Here is an 18761-nt window from a genome sequence, read left to right on the forward strand (position 1 = left end):
GTGTTCGCGGCTGTGTTAGAAGCTGGAACCAGTGAACCACCCTCCCGTTGGCGTAACTAGTAGTTTCGGTACGTAGGGTACCAGCGGTATCAGCCCGGCCTTCCGCAAGCACCACCACTACCATTACCATCGCCATCACCGTACCATGTTCCCCGTCGCTCCCCCCCGTCGCTCCGTCGTGAGCGGTTAATTGTTTCCTCGAGACCAGGAGGAACCATGTCATGTTCTCTCGAGGGAGGAGGGAGGGAGGGCAAGAGTCAAGACATCTGTCTGGGCGTGTCTACCGCACTCGACTGTCCACCACCACCACCACCACCACCACCACCACCACGAGCCATAGCTGGCCACACCGCGTAGAGTAAAGCCCCCCTTCCCCGCCATGATCATTGGTCGACTCCGACAAGGGATAGCGGGAAAAAAAGAAAAGAAAAAGAAAAAAGAAAAGACAAAAGACAAAAGCATGGATCATCCGTGAGAAAGATAGAAAGAGAAGGGGTGGTGCCCCGAAAAAGAAAAGAAAACGGACGGATTTAAATTGCTGGAGATACCTACAGGCTACATTCGGTACAGACAGACTGGTAATCATATCTACAAAGTGGCATAGGACGAGCGAAAATAAAGGGTTGCTCCGGGGAGGGGGGGGGGGCGGAGGGATAGAGGGAGGAGGGACAGAACGGGCGCCACAGGAAGACTTCGGGTTGAATAATAATGGTCGTCGTAAAGGCGAAGGGGGGTGCTATATGGCAAGGACGAGGGATGGTGCGCGTGCAGAATGGCTGCAGAAAATAAAATGCACGGCTTCCCACCACCACCCACCACCAACCCTCCTCTGCTCGTTTCTTCCGTCCTTCTGCTTGCTTGCTTGCTTGCTTAAGGAATCCCTTCTCCATTCATACGACTGCATACTACCCACCCCAAACCAAACTCGCCGTATATTCGCAAGGAGACAGAGCCAGAGACTGAAAGAAAGGCAAAGAAGAAGAAGCTGAAGAAGTACACGAACAAGAACAAGATCACGATCAATAGGAAGAAGAAGAAGAACACAAAGAGAACAAGGCCAGGAACAAGCAGAACCAGACATATCATAGGATTCGAGATTCGGCCCGTTGAACCCCATAGCCCGCCAACCATACCGGTACCCTCCTTGAAATCATAGCTCTCGTCCAGTAAGGCTCTCGGAATCGTCCCGGGTTCCTTCCTTGGTTTCAGAAATCTCTCCGTCAATCATTTCATCGGCCGGCTCCTGCTTAACGCTTCGCCATCCCCCCGCTTGCACGCCCACGCCGCCCGTCGCCTTCGGTCCAGTAGCATCGGGAGCTTTGTCGCTGGTTTGTTTATAGGGCATTTCCGGGCTGTGTTTATGCGTCATCACGCAACGACAACAACACCAACAATAACATCAACAACAACAACATCATCATCATCAACAACAACAACAAAAACCTTCACGGATCTCCTGCTAGTGCCATTACTGCTACCACTGCTGCGGCAACTGCTATTACTACCCTCACCGTTCCCGCTCCTGGTTTCCTCGTCTGCTACTACTGCCTTCCACCTGCTACTACGACTCGACTCGACTTCGGATCCTTTGCCCCCCCCGGCTCCGACAGCACTTCTACCGAACGATATCATCATCTCCTACAGTCGCACATTCTGCCGCCGGAGCTACCACTGCTACTACTAGCACCACTACTCCTGCCTACCTCGGGTGTTAGCGCTCTCGACGATCCACCTCCCTACGGTTTCACCTAGCCCGAGAACTTCGACGCCATCTTCTGGAAATCTGCAGCAACACGGACGTTCTCTCTCCCTGTGGCGAACAGACGTGGAGGACGCTGGTTGAAAGAGGGGGGCCCCGCCGTGAAGCAATTGCTGTGCACGCATACCACCGTCCACCTATTCCCGTTCCCGAACGAGTGCAACAAACAAACAAATAAACAATAAAAGCCAATATATCAGAACCCCACACTCATCGCTCTCAGGATAATCAACAGCCGATCACCTTCTTGACCGATACTACCTGCGCTGTGCAGCCACCGAGAGCTCGGCCACAAATAAAGGTATGTCGTGGACTCTCTTACCTGTCTCGAAGATTCTATGATACATGCTCTATTATTGCTTCTTCTTCTTCTCCTCCTCCTTCGTCGCGTCCGCTCCTGCTCGTTCCTGCCACCCCTTTGTCTGCCTGATCCTATTTCCCCCACCCCCGTCATTGTCGCTCCCTCGTATGTATGACTCCGCACCCTACCCCCCCCCTAAATAACCAACCACTATCACCATCATCATCATCATCATCATCATCACCGGCATCATCATCATCGTCCCACACTGCCTCAGCCTTCTTGACTTGTCTCTCTCCCCCGGGCAAGCAGTCATGTCATATCCCTATTCTTTCCCCTCCGCCCCAATCATATCCCCGCCTCTCCCCAGGAAAGCCGGAAGTGTACATCATGCACACTTCGCTTCTAGCCACTCAGAGCCCGTCGTTTCGTTCCGTTTTTCTGGCCTCTCTGCAGCTCGACTCTGGTTGCGTGCAACTCCGCCAGGCACCGTCTGGGCAGCTGGCTGCAGAGAATTTCCCAAGAATTAATTCCCGCCATCCCCCCCTCCCTCCTGCCCTCCCTCCCACAGCCCCCCCGGCCCTGAAAGGCCAGGCTGTGACGCTTGCTCCCTCAAATCCTCTCATCGCAATTCACTAGCCATTTCTCCCGCGTCCCTCCCGCATAACCAAAGCCCACACCCCCGTCCCCCCTCCCTCCTTCTCTTTCCTTCTTCTCTCATACATACCCGCACACATCGCCAGATACAAAAAAAAAACCACCCGACTATCATCCTATCTCATATCCCACGGGTCTCCCTTTCATATCGACGCGCAGCTTTCATCTTCAATAGCAGTCGTTCCGATTTGTGGACGCGTTGCGTCGTTTGCAAGAACAACAAATTAATATTAAAGTGGCGACAGCTTGCATCGGCATCTCATCAGCATTTCCATCGCGAACCCACGTTTTCAGTCGGCGAGCAGCGCCTCCGATACGGCCCGACATGTCCGACACGGACTACTCCCGCCAGACGGCGGATCTGTTCTTCATGAAGCACGACCAAACCCAGGAGCTGCGCCAGTTTCGCAACTTCATCCCCGAATATGTGTTAAAAACATTCTGCGGGTCGGGCGATCCTAATATGTTGGTGGTCTACGAGGAGAACCAAATGTACGCGCGCGCAAGGAGCTTGACTTCCTTTGTTTCATTTTCACACATGTTTGCTCTTTCCGTTTCGACTGCGACGGTCGCGAACATTTTTTTTTGTAGATTAAGAAGCAATACTGACGGTTCTTGTCGCTCGAATCAGGCACCTCATCGGTGATGGCGAACTCTTGACCCTTTTCCACCCCGAACAACAAGAATTCGAGCCGCAACACTGGCGAAACTGCTTCGGCAAGAACGACATTTATGCCTCCTACTTCGAGAACCTCACTCGCCAGGCCTTCGAATCCACCGGTGTTTCCAAGTTTCTCTCGCTACAGCGAGTTGATCGGGAAATTTACACCCAGCTGGCCGATCCCATCTGGCAGATTCACGGAAACCAGCCTCTATCGGAGGTGCCGTTCCCACGAGAGGACATCAACACGTTCCGCAAGTTTTTGTATTTGATGACTTCGGTCGGAAATAGGGAGAGGAACATGCACTTGCTCGCGCACCACGAATTTATGGAGAATGCGCGCATCAGGCGAAGGAAATTCATTGAGAACAACGATCTACAGCATGCGAGGGATGTTTGGCTGCGGAATGTCGATCGCATGTTGGATACTCCGCACCACCAGGTTCCCAGCACCACCTCGATCTTTGACCTGGACCGAGCAGATTACAAGGCAAACGCGGTTGAGAGGTACATGGTTTTCTGGGAGGCGATGCCCGGCGATGAGTTCATCCTCACCGACTCGGCGTTCGGTGGCTTTGAGGGTGGTCAGATCGGGGCGAAGAAGAACTCGAAGATCGACATGACTCCGTTGCAGATGGAGCAGCACCTCTACACCCGGGATTTCATGTGGCATCAGATTTATGTCCTTTCGCCGACGCTGGTCGTGGCGCTCTGCCATCCCACCCTGATGCATCCCGACCTCACGGCGCGACAGCGAAAACGGTGGGGACTGCGCAAGTCCCTGCTTGAGAGCCTGCCCCACGAACTCCCTCACCGCTACTACAAAGACATGAAGAGGAACGACATGAACTTTACGAAGGAGGGTTGGCAGCTTCCCGTCGAGGTGGAGCAGGCGTTCGCGCCCGCCAACGCGAGGGGCTTCGACCGGCGGAGGGATGAGGATGTTGTTTTCCCGATGCACCGTCTCACGTCGAGCCAGGTCGCCATGGTCAACAGCGTTCTCCTGCACAACCAGGAGTTGGGTGCTAAGATTCAGTCGGTATGCGTGCGACCTCCGCCGTCCTACCGATGCTTTCTGCAGTCTCTGCGCCAGTTCCAGCACGATCCGTGGCCAAAGTACTCGGAGGAGACGCAGAACGATTACAACCCTCTCCTCCAACGACTGGAGGAGTACCTCCAGGCGACATTGCCTCCGACGCCGCCCAACCTTCCCTCCAACTACCCGTACCACTCCCACGAGATTCCCGTGTTCGGCGCACCCACCTTCGGAAACATGCACTATTCGGCGCTCTCCACCAGCGATGTTCAGAGGTACGATGAGCAATTTGATGCCGGGCATCCCCAATCATCCACGCAGTCATCGCTGACATCGTCTTTCGCCCCGTCTTCGCAATCGGCTTATAGCTTCTCATCAACTTCTAGCCAATCTTCTGCTAGCACCAAGACTACAAGCCTCGATACCCCACGGTTCGATCCCATGCACCTCGAGCACCAACAGCGGAATCGGTCTCCGACGAGAAGGGACAGCGGCCATATAGATCGCGGCCTCGGCGATGGGTTCGTCCGCCGCAGCAACACCAATCCCAAGCGATCGAAGCCCGACGTCAAGAGTCTGAACTTCTCTGTCGAGAAGTCCCTTCAGGAAGGCGAAGCGCTGAGCCGACAGGCTGCTGGCTATCTGAGCGCCCCCCATGGTCATGACCACATGCATCAGCACGGAAACTACCAGATCCCTCCCAGCCGCGGACGCAACACTGAGGTCCGGAGCAACCCCCCATCGAACCCTCCATCCAAGCGAGCCAGCCCGAACCCTTTCATGTCGGAGCCTCACAGGATGCCTCAGATCATCACACCTCCCTCCTCGAATAACAGCAGCATCCCTACGAAGAAGAACTATGCAACCGAGAACGGCCGTCCCGGCCTATCGCACCGGCAAGCCGAGCCATCTCCTGTGATTCAGGCTCGTCCCAACGTGCATGGCCATCAGAATGCCCAATACGTTCCCGAGATGCAGGCACCGCCGCCGCGACGTATCAACCGCTCGCCGGAAAGACAGTTCGTTCCCGACCTCCCGCCGCCACCCCAGCGACGAGTCAACCACAGCCCGGAGGGAAAGGAATACCGGGAGCCAGTTCGGCCCACCGTGAGGAGGAGCGCTACCATCTCGGAACCAGTCCTCCCTCCCCGTGTCGAGCGTTCTCCCGAGCAGAACGGCCCGTTGGTAGATGCTAGGGGACGCAGGTACGAGCCCATCAGACTCGAGCCGGCGCTGCCCCTGCCCGAACCGGTCCGGGGCCGGCCTCAGCACTCCATCCGCTCTGAGCAGTCGCCTGCTGCTGCTGCTCAGCCTCAGCCACAGCCTTCTCAGGAGCGCTCGGTCCCACAGCAAGTGATCGACAGCGTACGTGAGCGTCTCAATCAGGTCATCAACTCCGAGGTAGCTCCTCAGCAGGTCAAGCCCCAGCAGCAGCTGCCCATCCAACGGAGCGCCAACCGATCGGCCGAACGCAAGCAGGAGCCACAGACTCAACCACAGCGCAACACCGTGCAGACCGCGAACGGCCATGTCTACCAGATGGTTGCACCCTCGCAGCCGCCGACACGTGCTCTTACGGCAGGAAACCCATTGCCTCAGGCCCAACCCCAGCCCCTAGTTCAGCAGGCTCCCATCGCCCAGCCCCAGGCTCAGGCTCAGACTCAGCCTCAACCAAAGCAGCAACCCCAGCCGGAGCAGCGCATCCCGTCGTCGACGAACACGTCAGCGACCACCGAACATCCTACCCGCTTCGGTGTCGAGATTGTCCGTGGTCGTTCTCTGAACAACAGTCAGACATCCTCGCAGCCTCAGAAGTCCCCGGTTACGGTCGAGAACCTCGAGCACAATGCGCTGGCCATCATGCCTTTCCAAGAGCCTGTGCAACAGGCTCCCGTTGTCAAGCAGCTGCGATTCGAGACTCCAATCAAGTCCATCTCCCGCAGATACTCTGACCGCTCTTTGGCCGAGTCCATGATGGTGCAAGTCGGTGACACTCCTTCGCGTCTGGAGTCCGAGTACGACGAGTCCGAGGAGTCTGAATCTGACGATGATTCGTACGACGATGAGGAGGACTCCGAGTCGGAGGGCGAGGATGATGACGATGCCTCCTGGGAAGATGAGGGGTTTGCCGAGGCCGAGGAGATTGCCAACAAGTCCAAGGTAGTCCGCTTTGCCGATAAGCCTTTGCCTTCTCCCAAGCCGCTGCAGATTTTGCCACGCAACGTCAACTCGATTTTCGAGAAGGCGGCGCTGTTACGAAAGGGATTGGAGATCGAGCGACCCAACTCCAGACAGGGACGACGTGTCGAGATCGCCAGGCCATTGTCGAGGAGCGGACATCGCTTCAACCGCCACTCCCTGGCTGCACCACCTCGCAGGCTCTAATCCTGCATTTGCTCGACATCTCTAATAATCTTTTTTTCTTACGACTTTCCTACATTCAACATGGCCTCTGTTTTTATTTTGTTCTATTTTTTTTCTTTTTTCTTTTTCTTTCATCGGCCGGTAGGGAAAACAAGAGGGGGAATCGTGGTAAAGAAAAGTTTCTGTTATATACAAGGGAAGGCGTTTGCATTATGTGTTTCTCGACGGAGAGAAGCTAAAAGTCATGTATTTTTTTTGGGTCGGGAGGACTTTCGGGTTTTTGGGAGCATATCAATCATGTATCTGTACGAATGTTGGGATTGTATCTGTATTGTTATATTTCCTTTGTTTCTGGCATCTATAGTCCCTTTTTTTTTCTTCCTCGGCTCGAGCTGTCTGTATCACATCCATCTTCTTTGCATTTGGTTTTAACATACCCGGAGGAAAGCGTTCATGATTATTGTTTTTTCTTTTCTTCTTTTTCTTTATCTTTGGCGGCAGATGATTATGATACCACTTTTTTCACACCCTGTTTTCATGTATTCTTCACGGTTGTGGCTTTTTGTTTCCATTCTTTCTATCTAGATTTTGGATGTTTGTGTTTTTTTTTCTTCTCTTTCTTTCAGATACAGAAAACGAGTACGTCATGTTAGTTTTCTTGGGGGAGTTTTGTCGATGCGGTTTTTTTCTTTCTTACTTTCTGGTTTCTGGTTTCTGGTTACTGGCATAGGGTCCGGGCATTCGTTCTTTCGGGTGAAGGGGGGTTGGTGGTTTTGTTGGTTCGAAGTTTTTAGGATGATGAGGATGGAATGCCACAGGGGCTACTACTGCGAATTAAAATCGTGAGATTTGGTTCTCTGGATTTTGGCAAAATACTCTCTTGCGACTTGGAACTGTAACAAAAATTTGAGCGAGGACATGTGCGAAGGAATGGAGGAATCGGTGGGAAATAGGCGGAGGTGTTGGGACGTCGGCGGAGCATTTAATCGGTAATGTGCTTGGAGGTTTGCTACAGAGTCGTTCATAATATCTCACTCGATACGCTCATTTGGAGGGCGATTCGACAACCAGAAACGATGATCCAAGCCTCAGCCTTTAGGTATGGGTATGCTATGAGAACAACCCGTCCATCAGATTCCGAAGGCATTCGTCGTTGGGCACAGCTCTGTGGCTTAATCATTGCACGTTCCACCAACGAGCACCAGACTGGACCTGATTGGACTGAGACGAACGCGAGTAGTCGCAAGAGCTGGGAAGAACACACCAGATCACACCAGATCACCACGTGCGGATGGATGAGATATCGACCGAGCGACCTCGGCCATCCGGCGCCGCCGCCGTCGCCGTGCGAGGGGCGGTCGGTCGGGCAGTCGGCCGGGGGTTCAACCGACCTGGGCGAGCGCGCGGAAATACCGGCCACCGGGTCAGCGGTCGTGAATAGAGCGCGAAGACGTGATGTAGCGATCGCTTCCCCCGGTGGATCACCCGGCCGGGAACGGGCTTCAGGGCTCCAGAGATCGTAGACTCGCAGTCGTCCGACAGTCCGACTAGACCCATTTACCCCGGACCTTCGGGGGGCGGAGGGCGGGGAGCGGGGGCCGACCTGGAGTGTTTACTACATAGTAGTTTCTTCTCGGCTACAGCCGTACGGGATGTCCAGGCTAGTGCTATCACTCGTGGCGGGGTGCAAGAGGGTACGGTGGCCCCGGCCGGGCGAATCGTGTGGCTGGGTAGGTATTCGTCCGTTCCAAGCGCTTCGATGTCCCGTTACCGTGTTACGTTGTTGCGGCATCTGCTACGCTGCGCGTGTTCTTCGCGTTCTCCGTGACTCGGTCGGTGTTCGGCACGCTGACTGCAAGAAACCGGTACCCGTCCCGGCCGTGTAACTGCATCGGATATCATTCGTTCGTTCGTTGGGCTCGAGTAGTTGGCGTCGATTTATTGAGCAGTGCGTGCTATGTACTAGTATGTGGATACCAGCAGTCCATCCACAACTCAAGTTCCCGTCGACGGTAGCCTACCTACCGGCGAGGGAGCTCATCGAGACGGAGAACATAGGTACATGCCTAGACCAGAACCTCGCCGTAGAGCTCATCCGATTCCCCGGAAGCGGCGGCGGGTGTTCGCGGAAACTTGAACTCACCGGTCTCAAACCCACCCCGGGGCGCACCAGGCTTCGTCAGGACTCGGGAATAGTGAAGCCACCTGAAAGGGCGGGTACCCACTTCGCCAACGGTGCACCGAGCGATCCAAATGGACTCCTACTATCTATATCTATACATAGACGAGTACCTACCACCTACTACCCACCGCAGTCGCACGGTGCACCGGCACTTATCCCGCCCCACCTTCCTATAGGCTACGGAGGGGACCAGTGTGCCGTGGCCTGTGGTCCCAGAGACGCGGGCAGTCGGGATACTTCCTGTGGCAGACCAGCTTTAGAGTACGTACTCCGTCTTGTGGCGGCGGTGGTCTAGGTATCATACATAGTCGGCCATGCGGGGATCAATCATCAATCATCTCAGCCATTTAGGTACATAGATCCGTCCCAGTCGGCTCTAGGGCTAATTCCAGCCTCGACGCACCAACAGCCCTCAGACTTCAGTGATGCGAACTGCATACTCTAGAGGGGCCGACATGCTGCTAGCTACCGTCACCCGGGAACCGAAAGGCTGGTACCGGTAGTGTTCTCTTCAGCTCTTCAGCTCTAACTACCGGTGCATATGTGTCCTTGGATGAACCAAAGAAGTAGCTCCGTCTTGAAGACTTGCAATTTCCACACCCCACTCCAGAAAGCAATCGCTGAGCTCGAGTGACGTACTCGACATTCCCGGGACGCTGATCAGCAGAGCAGGTGGGGCGAGTAGTTACTATAGATATCTGCCGAGATTCTCGTTTATTAATCCCGCCCGCCGTCCCGTGCTCTCGGGCCCTCAACCTCCACGTTCGTTTGCAATGTTGGTACATACCTATGTAAGGGACGGGACGGGATGAGTCTCGGCTCGGGTCGGCTCGGCTCGTCCCGCTGTTCCGCTGTCCCGTCCCGCTGGCCCATGTACGGAGATTATCTGCGATTTCGGTGCGGAATATTCCCGAAATAGGCAGGCCGCTGCCCGGGAACATAGGGTTGAGTCGCGGAGTGATTTTATGATTTTATGCTTTTTATGATACAGATGCCATGGCCTCCGGAGATGGGCGACGCAGTTCCAATTGACTCAGGACTGTGAGATGTACTCTACTGGATAGTAGACCCCGTGTTATGGAGGATAATGGAATAAGTAGGTGCCGTCGCATAAACCCTCACTCAAGTGCAACTTGCAGTCGCTTCGGCGGTAATACTACATACAGGTATACCAGGTAGACAGACGCGCAGGCTATCAACAAAATGTACAATACATAGTACCGCTTTCAGCCCGGTCCAGCTTGAGACACGTTCCAGCCTAGCATGGGTGGCATCACGACCGCTCACTCACGCAGTCAGCTGGTTGTCCCGGCAACACTACGCGCTTGCACTAGCAGCAACCAGCAGCCACTCCCACCTCTCACCAATAGCACGGCCACAAATGCACAAATCTACAGTTTCCCTAGCCACCTACTCTAGAGTACTCTAGCTAACCCCGCGCCGAGCACAGTTTAGCCACATGTTCACCTCCTATCCTATACGCACACAGTGTGCACGAGCCGAGTGGTGTACCTACATAACGTTTAAGGATGCTGACTGTGGTGGTGAAGTCCACCGTGCGTTACAACAGGCGGGCGCCGCAGGATTTCGGTGGGGTCGCAGACTGGGCGGGCGGCTAGAGTAACGACCTACCTACATGACCACTAAACCAACACCCACGTTGTGCGAGCGATGCACTACACATGTATAATATATCTATCGGATCCACGGTAGCATACTACCTATCACGGAACGGGGAAGGAAGGAACGAAGGAAGGAAGGGTAGGAAAGGGAGATGCACTTTCGAAACGTTGCGGATATCACGGTAGGGCAGTGTGGTCCGTTTTGAAGGAGCAATCACGGCCCGGTGGTTTTGCACATTCAGTTGCACGCGCGCGGAGGATGAGGGAGGAGGAGGAACATTGATTGTGGCTCGGCAGTAGAGATATGGTGAATAAGGTTCTGACTGGATAGATGGATGGATGAATGGTTGGTTGGTGGGATGGATAGATGGTTGGATAGTAGTTGTAAACTGGATAGCGGTAGCGCAAGCGAGTAGCGTGCGAAGCGAGCGAGCGATGCTTGCTTACTCTACATACATCCTATAGCAATGGCTGGAGAATTGGAAGGCTGGAGGACGGGGTGAGCTCCGGGGGACTGGTTTTTGGTTGTGGGAGCGGTTGGTGCAGATGCATGAAGTGGCTGTGTGCCGAGGGCTCACTCGGAGGGCGAGCCGGTGTAGCGGGAATAAGAAAAGAAGTACAAGGCAGAATGGACTTTGGAAGCTATGTACGGTGCGTGGAAGCTACGGTGCTTGGAAGCTCGAAAAATGTGGTGATGCCGACATACTGGGTTATCAACGAACGAGCGAGCGCCGAGCGAGGCTGTGTGATTGAGCATGAAGCAGCATACCTAGCCCAAACCAAACCACGGTTAACCCTTGTTCTGCTGGGGCTGAATGGCGAAGCGACACCTGCTGAGGCCAAGCTGCATGAATGTATGTAGGATAATATAAACAGCAGCAAGCAAGCACGACAGGACTGGGCTCGTTTCTTTTCCCCGTTTTCCGAGTAAATCTCTGGATATAGGATGTATGTACGTCAGACCCAGGTTTACGTTTCCCCGCATGTCGATGATATCCGAGTTTTCCAAGAAAGAAAGCAAGCATACTGCAGCAGGTGAGGCATTTCGTGTATATTAGTCACCGGAATCTGGATTCTGAACCCCTAGCATTGGCTCGGCCAGTCTTGACTCCTCTGTAGTCGATACGGTATATACGCCTCGTGCCCAGTCCACCGTCCCACCCAAGACATGATGCTTCCTCCAGAAAGATGGAGGGGAGCCTATGTATGTTATTGGCACATTTAACGATGGACGGGAGGAGAAAATATGTACCGTGACCGCCAGAAGACTGTTATTCTAAGTAGGTATTCCTTCCGGTCAGTCCTCCAGCGTCGATACGCCTCATGCCCACCGGCACGAGCAAAGACATCCTCTACGGATATGCCTCGTGCCAACCGCCAGTGTCTAGGTGTGGCGGCCCGCCACACCCAGATATATCCTCCACAAACGCCCGGTAGGTGGCTGATGCCCGTCATTTGCACTTTGCACATTGCACGATGAACGATGAGCGGTAGAAGAGCCCATCCACCGGGCTGTGTGTGACTGTCAGAATACCGCCATTCCAAATATTCCTTCTGGCTCAACTTCAGCCCTCCAGCCTAGTCCTCCGCCGTCGATATGCATTGATCCTACCGCCGTACCAAAAAGCCATCCTCAATGATGAAGGTATGGGGTGGGGAGGCAATGCTCGATACTGAGCATATTCCACGATGGACGGAAAAACTTGAAGGAACTATACACCATACACCATACACCATACGCCATACATCATACACCCTGACGCTGAACACCGAAAGACCATGGTTCCAAGTAGATATCCCTTCCGGTCCGGTCATTGACCCATCCACCCATCCATCCACCCATCCACCTCATCACCCCCTCACCTCCAGCTCCCTGCAAGCTACTCGTACTGACCTCGAGCCCACTGCACAGGCTCGCTCGCTCGCTCATCATATCTCACAAACACACAAACCACCACGGCGTGCATCTGTAGTCAAACGCCTCCCGCGGCTATGAACGCACATTTTGGTAATGTGACATCAGTGATCACCGATAGGCAGCGGTACGCCGGAATCCCGTCCCCCTCCCCCCGTTCGCCTTCCCCTCCTACGCCTGCTCATCCTACGCCTCCCCCGTCTCCCCGTAACTCGTTCACCTCGTTTACCGGCCCCAGCTAGCAGGAAAATATCTCATCCAGTGTGTGGTACTACTGACGTGGCCAGTTATCCCACCCTTCCACCCACCCGCCCGCCTACGGGCCACACCCAAAGCCTAAAGGCTGGAGTATCCGTGGATGGAGCCCTGGCGTCTTACGTTTTTCTTGGCCAGTCCAGTGCTCACTGCAGTGCTGTCATATCCTGTCCTGCACGCTCGCTGCTTGGTAATGTAGTCATCCAGTTAGCGTCCAGCGGAGTGGTCTGGTGCTCACTGCTCACTGCTCAAACCTTCGCGGCGGCGGCTGGAGTGAGGGAGTAGAGGTGAAAGCACCAGCACGTAGCATCCGGACACTTGTGCGGCGGCATTACCCCCCCACATGCTCGCAGTATGTGATACCAGATACGTAGTATGTAGTATGGACGGCAGCAGCGGCAAGCTGATTCGTTCATGAGGAGCCCATGGACCACGGTGGACCGGTGGTCCTGCTGGCTGGCTAGCCAGCTGGTACACCGTACATAGACCCCAATGGAACTAGACGTCGTGGCTTGCAGTGAGAACCAGATCGCTGGGCTGAACTCTGAAACGTATAGACATCATTCGAATCAGCACGATTGACGTACGCCCTTCTATGTAGCAGCCGAGCTGGCAGCAGCAGCAGCAGCAGCAGCAGAGGAGGCGGCAAACACCGCCCGTGGACTGGCTGGAAGGATCTCACCTGCCTGCCTGCCGAGGGTATCTTCGGTCGTGGAAGTCCGCTTTCGACCGAAAGAGAAGCTGCTGCAGTGCTGTGGGTGGTGTTGGATTCCGGAATGGGGTGATCGTCGATAATCAGCCAGCAAGACAGCTGGCTGAACGTGGCGGGTCACCACCACCGCCACCACCACCGCGGGGGTGCTGGATGGCTGGTGGGGTGGTGGGGTGGTGGGGGAGTCGTGTATCGCAAACGGAACTGAAAATATGTATGGGCCTCTGGGCCAGACCAATGCGGAAGCTCTGGTCATGTTGTGGGGGGTTGGTTGACGTATTGGCAGGTTCCGAGAATGCGTGGTCAATCAAATGTTCCGTCGGAGTAAACAAGTTACATAAAACGTATAGTTGGCTGGAAGATTGCTGCAGCTACCCTGCGGTCCGGAAAGAAAAACATTGGTCTAGATTTGACCAAAAGTTAGCAGAGTACATATGAGGTCACCGGGTGACGGTGGCAAAGATCCTCCTACCAGAGGTCTAGTTACCATTTGGACCGGAAAACCTCGATGGTTGACCAGCAGGCCAGACAAGAGGAAAATATCCGCCAGCAACACCGTACACCTACTTAGCCGATCCGAGAATATACTCCTAGCGCGAATAGCCGCTGGAGAAAAAAAAACTCTATATGGCCTTGCCAGGATGCAAGCTCGTCGGAACGCCGACACACGTCTTCCGGAGCCTTCATTTTCTCTGGTAACAAATAAGTCACATGAATTATGAGGATATAGGGAAGGAGGATGAGGGGGAGAGGGAGGAGGAGGAGGCAAACCACAAGGAACATGATACGCGTAAGCGGCGCGGTAATGAAGTGGCTGGAGAGCGGACTTTCTGCCGGGCCCCGCGGTCGATCGCGAGAGCCTTCGCAGACGCAGGCGGCAATTCCCCTCGTTTCCACCGGCACTTTGGCCAGCCAGCCGTCGCAAGCGGCAATCCGTGGGTGAAGCGCAGAAAATTGTTCACTTGCGTCTAATCATCTATTTCGATCGCTGCGGCTTATGGGAGTGTGCAGGTAGGTAGGCCACCGTGAGCATCGGCCGTGTGTGGACGGAGAGTGTTGTTGCTAGCTTGACTGCAGTGCGAGCTGTGCGAGGTCTACATACCAGGCGAGGGCATCAGTGCTGTAGTGAGACGAATCATAGATCACACCGGGCGAGGGTGATTTCGGTGTGGAATGACCTGTTCGCAAAGAAGGCTCAGTAGGCTGCCAGCCATCTCAACTTCCATGTTTCCATGTTGCGCGATTATTAGCCTCCTAGATTACCGATGCCACATAGGGTTTTCCGATAGACGATCACTTTCTTCTCTTTGTGGACGCGATGAACTGTCGCCGAAACCGCCGTAAGCGATGCCACGACAGTGCTCTCGTTTCAATCTTCGCATCCCCCTTCGTATCAGAATTCTCCCTTGCCGCATGAATGCTCGGGCTGGTCGGCTGCGCTTGACACGTCGCTCTTTTTCGCTCTCCCATGCCAGCTATACCCGTTAGTAGTCAAGTCTAGGAAATGTACTGGTACAGCACAATCTCGTATGTACCTCCGAAGCCTCGGTTTCAACACAGGACCGAGTAGCCAATGTCCCACATACGACATGGTTGTCGGTGCTTGTGTGGGAACGATGGGGCTGGAAACCGGACCCTGTCCAAAGAACATTATCAGCCAACCGTATGGAATGTTCTTGCGCATGTGCTGCCAGCACACGACGCGCTTCCTTGACTCACCCGTCGCATCTTTGCGCCTCGCTAGGCTGGACCCTGAAGCTTTGAGTATGGACTGGCAGTGGAGTCCAGTAGCTAGGCCCCGGCCCGGGGCTAGGAAGCTATGTACCATCATGTACCTCACGGCACGGACGACCCCTATTTTTCGCCCACGGACCCTCCTTCCGTCGTCGGCCACGGCATCAGGCGGCACAGCGCTTCTCAGCTTCCGCTTGCAAGCCGCTCGCCGGTCACCGGTGGAATGGAAGTGCACTTTCGGCCAAGGGCCAAGTTAGAGCGGGCTGGACCACGAGAAAGAAAGAAAAAGAAGAAGAAGCATGATGGAGGGTTCATGATCGTGACTTTTCTTTTTTTTCTTTTTTCTGCGAACCTTCGGACGAACAATGACCGCCTACCAAGGGACAGATTGCAGATACAGGCGTCAGGCGCAAAGTGACAGCAAGCGCATACCTCATACATACTCGGGCAGACACTTTGTACCTGACGTTGAGCGTGTGTGTGTGTGTGTGTGTGTGTGGATGGGTCGCGGACTCGCGGTTGCGCTTACCTTGGCAAATTTCCTTCCAGAGTGGCCGTTGGAGAAGTGTTGTGATCAGCTTCCGCTCTTGGTCCCGAGAGGGAAATAACAGACAAAAAATAATCCTGGGAACGGTACTAAAAGTCTCTGCGCGGAACTCCTCGTTTTGCCGACCAATATATGTATGATGTATGTATGTGCCCCCCCCCCGTAGTCTGTATGTATGTGTCTGCAAAGCCGGCCAGCCAGCTTGAGTAAAAGTGGGCGATGTGGGGTCGGTCAGCAGTAACTAGGTTTGGTGACAGCTCACATATTGCTTCTTCCCCCACTCCTGTCCGTGTGTAAGCTCCACCCAGCAGATCCGATCACCCATGCGCACGGTGGTGGCTTGGAGGGGAATAGCCACTCTAGGTAAGTACGGTGAGTAAGTACTCTATGTATCCATGTGGTCACGACGCGGCCGATTTTCATCGACTTTCTCCTTTCTTCCACCGAGGTCGGGTATTTCTTTAGGGGCGTAATCTTCGTTATCTGCACTTCCGGTCTGTACTTGTGCACTAGTGAGTACTTGGTACCTGTGTCTTTGGCTGAGCACTGAAAGTGTACATTTAGTAAGTGAGTAGCTCGGGAGGAAGTAGAGTGGTTATGATAGGTACCTCACAACGTTTGCCTCTGTAGAGTAGATATGTAGAGTATTTGCTTGTTGTGATTCGCGTCCCAGAGCCGTGTCATTGGGGGAGGGTAGATACAACCTACTAGAAGTGAGGAAAGTAGACTCGTACCCGCGCTTCCCTATGCAACAAGACGGGCCATCATCATCACAGAGGTGGGTAATACGGTACATTGCGGCAAATTGCACTGTCCCAGACTCCAGTTGATCCGAAACAACCAGCGACGAGTCAGCGACCGATCGGGTAGTTACCCCAAAATAAATCCACACGGCGGCGAGCGAGCGTGGAGACTCGAGAGAGCGACAGACTCAGATCGGACTCAGACTCAGACTCCTCAGTAGGACACCGGGGAAGTAGGTATTCGTCCTGCGGAGAGTGAGCGTGAGGCGGCGCAGGTCTCAGCGTGTATGTAGAGTAGTTATAGTTTATAGTAGGTACTCTACATGAGAGAGGCGAAGCCTAGTCTCCTCAGTCGCGGCGCATATTGCGGCTAAACGTGACGAGGCTGTGGTGGGTGGCAGGATGGGATCGATTATCGTCGCCTTCCGTGTTTGTGGCGGGGGACAGGGCGATGGGTGGTGGTAGAGTGGTGGTGGTGGTGCAGTGGTGGTGGACCCAATGCAGGCGCAGGCGAGAGTGAGAGAAGGAGGAGGGGAGAGTCCTGAATGGAGCGCGGCTTGCAGGAAGGGGTGGGTCTCTGGGAAGACTGGCTAGGTATTTGGCCATCCCCTGTACGGTGCGAATTCAGCACTTCCACGGTCCCCACCCAATCTACTGGCATGGGCCTGGGGGGCTGGCCTTGTCAGAGTATTATTGCTTTTTCCAGAACTACAACACACACACACACACACACACACACATCCGTCAAATCATAGGCAACCGGATCCTGCTGCTGGGCCATGGGTTTGGTTTGCTGTGCGTGCCCACACACCAAGCTTGCGGGTATATTGTGCACGGCGCTCCCCCCCTCCATCTCTTTTCGGTCTCATCCTTCGCATCGTGGGTTTAATACCGAGTTACACTTCGCTGAGTTGCTCCGTGCCACTCCCATATGCTAGATCGGATCCTGCTCTTCGTGCTGCCACTGCAACTCCCTCAAGCCATCATCGCTGCCATAAATCGATAAGAACGACAGAAAAACCCACCGGACGGATTTCGACATCTGAACGACACTCACGGTCCTCTTTGGTACTGTGATCATTCAACCACCGAAATTCGAAATTCGAAAAATTCGAGAAAATAAATCAAAATGGGTCAGAAGCCATCTTCTCCGACAACCTCACCGGTGCTTGCCTTCGAGGTCGAAATGGACGCGACCGATATCCATCAGGCTCTGGAATACGTGAGCCGGGACCTTCGGCGGAAACGTCTTCACCTGCACTTGATAGTGGGCGGCAGCTCACTGCCCTGTCTCCTCTACAAGACCAAGGCTACATGGTACGTGCATCGAAGAGAGATTCGAGTATAACTTTTTCATTCATTCTCGTTTCATTCGCTAACATGAACCTTTTCTCTCCAGCACGAGTTTGAGCATCATCATGATCTCAGAAGTGTGCCCGAAAACGCTTGAAACACTGACGCGGTCGGTGCGCCGAGCGCAGAAGCTCTTCGGGCTGAACTCGGACTGGGTCAACACAACGCTCGAGAACTCGATCCCGTCGGACGTCAAGCAGCAAGTGATCGACCGCAGCCTGTTGCAGAACGACATCGTGTTCTCGTCAGAAGGTCTGACGCTGTTCGCACTGGACCACTGCTTCTCGCTCAAGTCGACGCTCGACAAGCTGTCGCGGGGTTCATGGGACGCCAATTTCGACGATGCGGTCGAGGTCCTGCGAAGACTGGTGTACATCTCGCGGGGCCGCCCGATGACCCGCGGGTACATCCGCCGCTGCTATGCGAAGATGGAGGTCGCGGATAACATGCTGCTGCGCTTGAACTGGGAGTACGAGCGACTGCACGGGCATAGAGGCGTCGTCGGCGTCAACGACGAGTACATGTGCTGGAGGCGGGACGGGGTCAAGTGGAGCGAGGAGCTGGAGGCGTATGGCATGGAGATCGGGATTTCCCTGAGTCGGTCGTCGAGCGCGGCGTCGTCTCGAAGCGAAGACTGGGAACTAAAGCCGTTACCGGAACCTCCGGTGATCGAGGAGACAATTGCCGAGATTTTCGCGAAGCGGCCCGGTTTCTTTTGAGTGTTTGGACACGGGATGCAGGATGGGAGGAGCCGGAGGACGGGAGGGGTGGACGAGACGGGAGCAGGGATGGTGGGAGTGGATGGGAGGACGGGTTTCTGGTTGGGAGGAGGAACGGCTAGTACCATGACCGCACGGAGGATTTGACTGCTTGTTTCCACGTGTCTGTCCGTCACGAAGGAGTCGCGTCATCACCATGAG

The 18761-nt window shown here is 54.6% G+C and overlaps 3 protein-coding genes across 3 annotated transcripts; 2 read left to right on the forward strand and 1 right to left on the reverse strand.

Annotated features, from left to right (window-relative positions):
* Nucleotides 1–3042: 3042 nt before the first annotated feature.
* On the forward strand, nt 3043–6799 carry BZA05DRAFT_444063 (uncharacterized protein; the record flags this gene model as incomplete). Its single annotated transcript, XM_051486886.1, has 2 exons — nt 3043–3209; nt 3349–6799. 2 exons carry the CDS (start codon nt 3043–3045, stop codon nt 6797–6799), a joined length of 3618 nt encoding a protein of 1205 aa, XP_051340323.1.
* A 7780-nt stretch (nt 6800–14579) lies between these two features.
* Nucleotides 14580–15821, reverse strand: BZA05DRAFT_270041 (uncharacterized protein). Its single transcript, XM_051480223.1, has 4 exons — nt 15576–15821; nt 15184–15432; nt 15000–15100; nt 14580–14939 (listed from the first exon to the last, which is right to left on the reverse strand). The coding sequence occupies exons 1-4, from the start codon at nt 15637–15639 to the stop codon at nt 14724–14726; spliced, it is 630 nt and encodes a 209-aa protein (XP_051340324.1). The 5' UTR covers nt 15640–15821; the 3' UTR covers nt 14580–14723.
* Nucleotides 15822–17674: 1853 nt separating this feature from the next.
* On the forward strand, nt 17675–18560 carry BZA05DRAFT_336120 (uncharacterized protein; the record flags this gene model as incomplete). The annotated part of the gene is made up of 2 exons (XM_051480798.1): nt 17675–17805; nt 17888–18560. The coding sequence occupies 2 exons, from the start codon at nt 17675–17677 to the stop codon at nt 18558–18560; spliced, it is 804 nt and encodes a 267-aa protein (XP_051340325.1).
* Nucleotides 18561–18761: the final 201 nt, after the last annotated feature.

This window comes from Tricharina praecox (assembly GCF_024521635.1).
Source record: "Tricharina praecox strain CBS 144465 chromosome Unknown BZA05scaffold_9, whole genome shotgun sequence".
Lineage (NCBI taxonomy): Eukaryota > Fungi > Ascomycota > Pezizomycetes > Pezizales > Pyronemataceae > Tricharina > Tricharina praecox.

Bases quoted from the DNA above. Each gene is read 5' to 3' on its own strand.
- BZA05DRAFT_270041 (XM_051480223.1), bottom strand. From the start codon at position 15,639: ATGTATGAGGTATGCGCTTGCTGTCACTTTGCGCCTGACGCCTGTATC. The intron at 15,101-15,183 runs GTGAGTCAAGGA...TTCTTTGGACAG, and splicing joins GAGGCGCAAAGATGCGACGG to GGTCCGGTTTCCAGCCCCAT. The intron at 14,940-14,999 runs GTACATACGAGA...TAACGGGTATAG, and splicing joins TTGAAACCGAGGCTTCGGAG to CTGGCATGGGAGAGCGAAAA.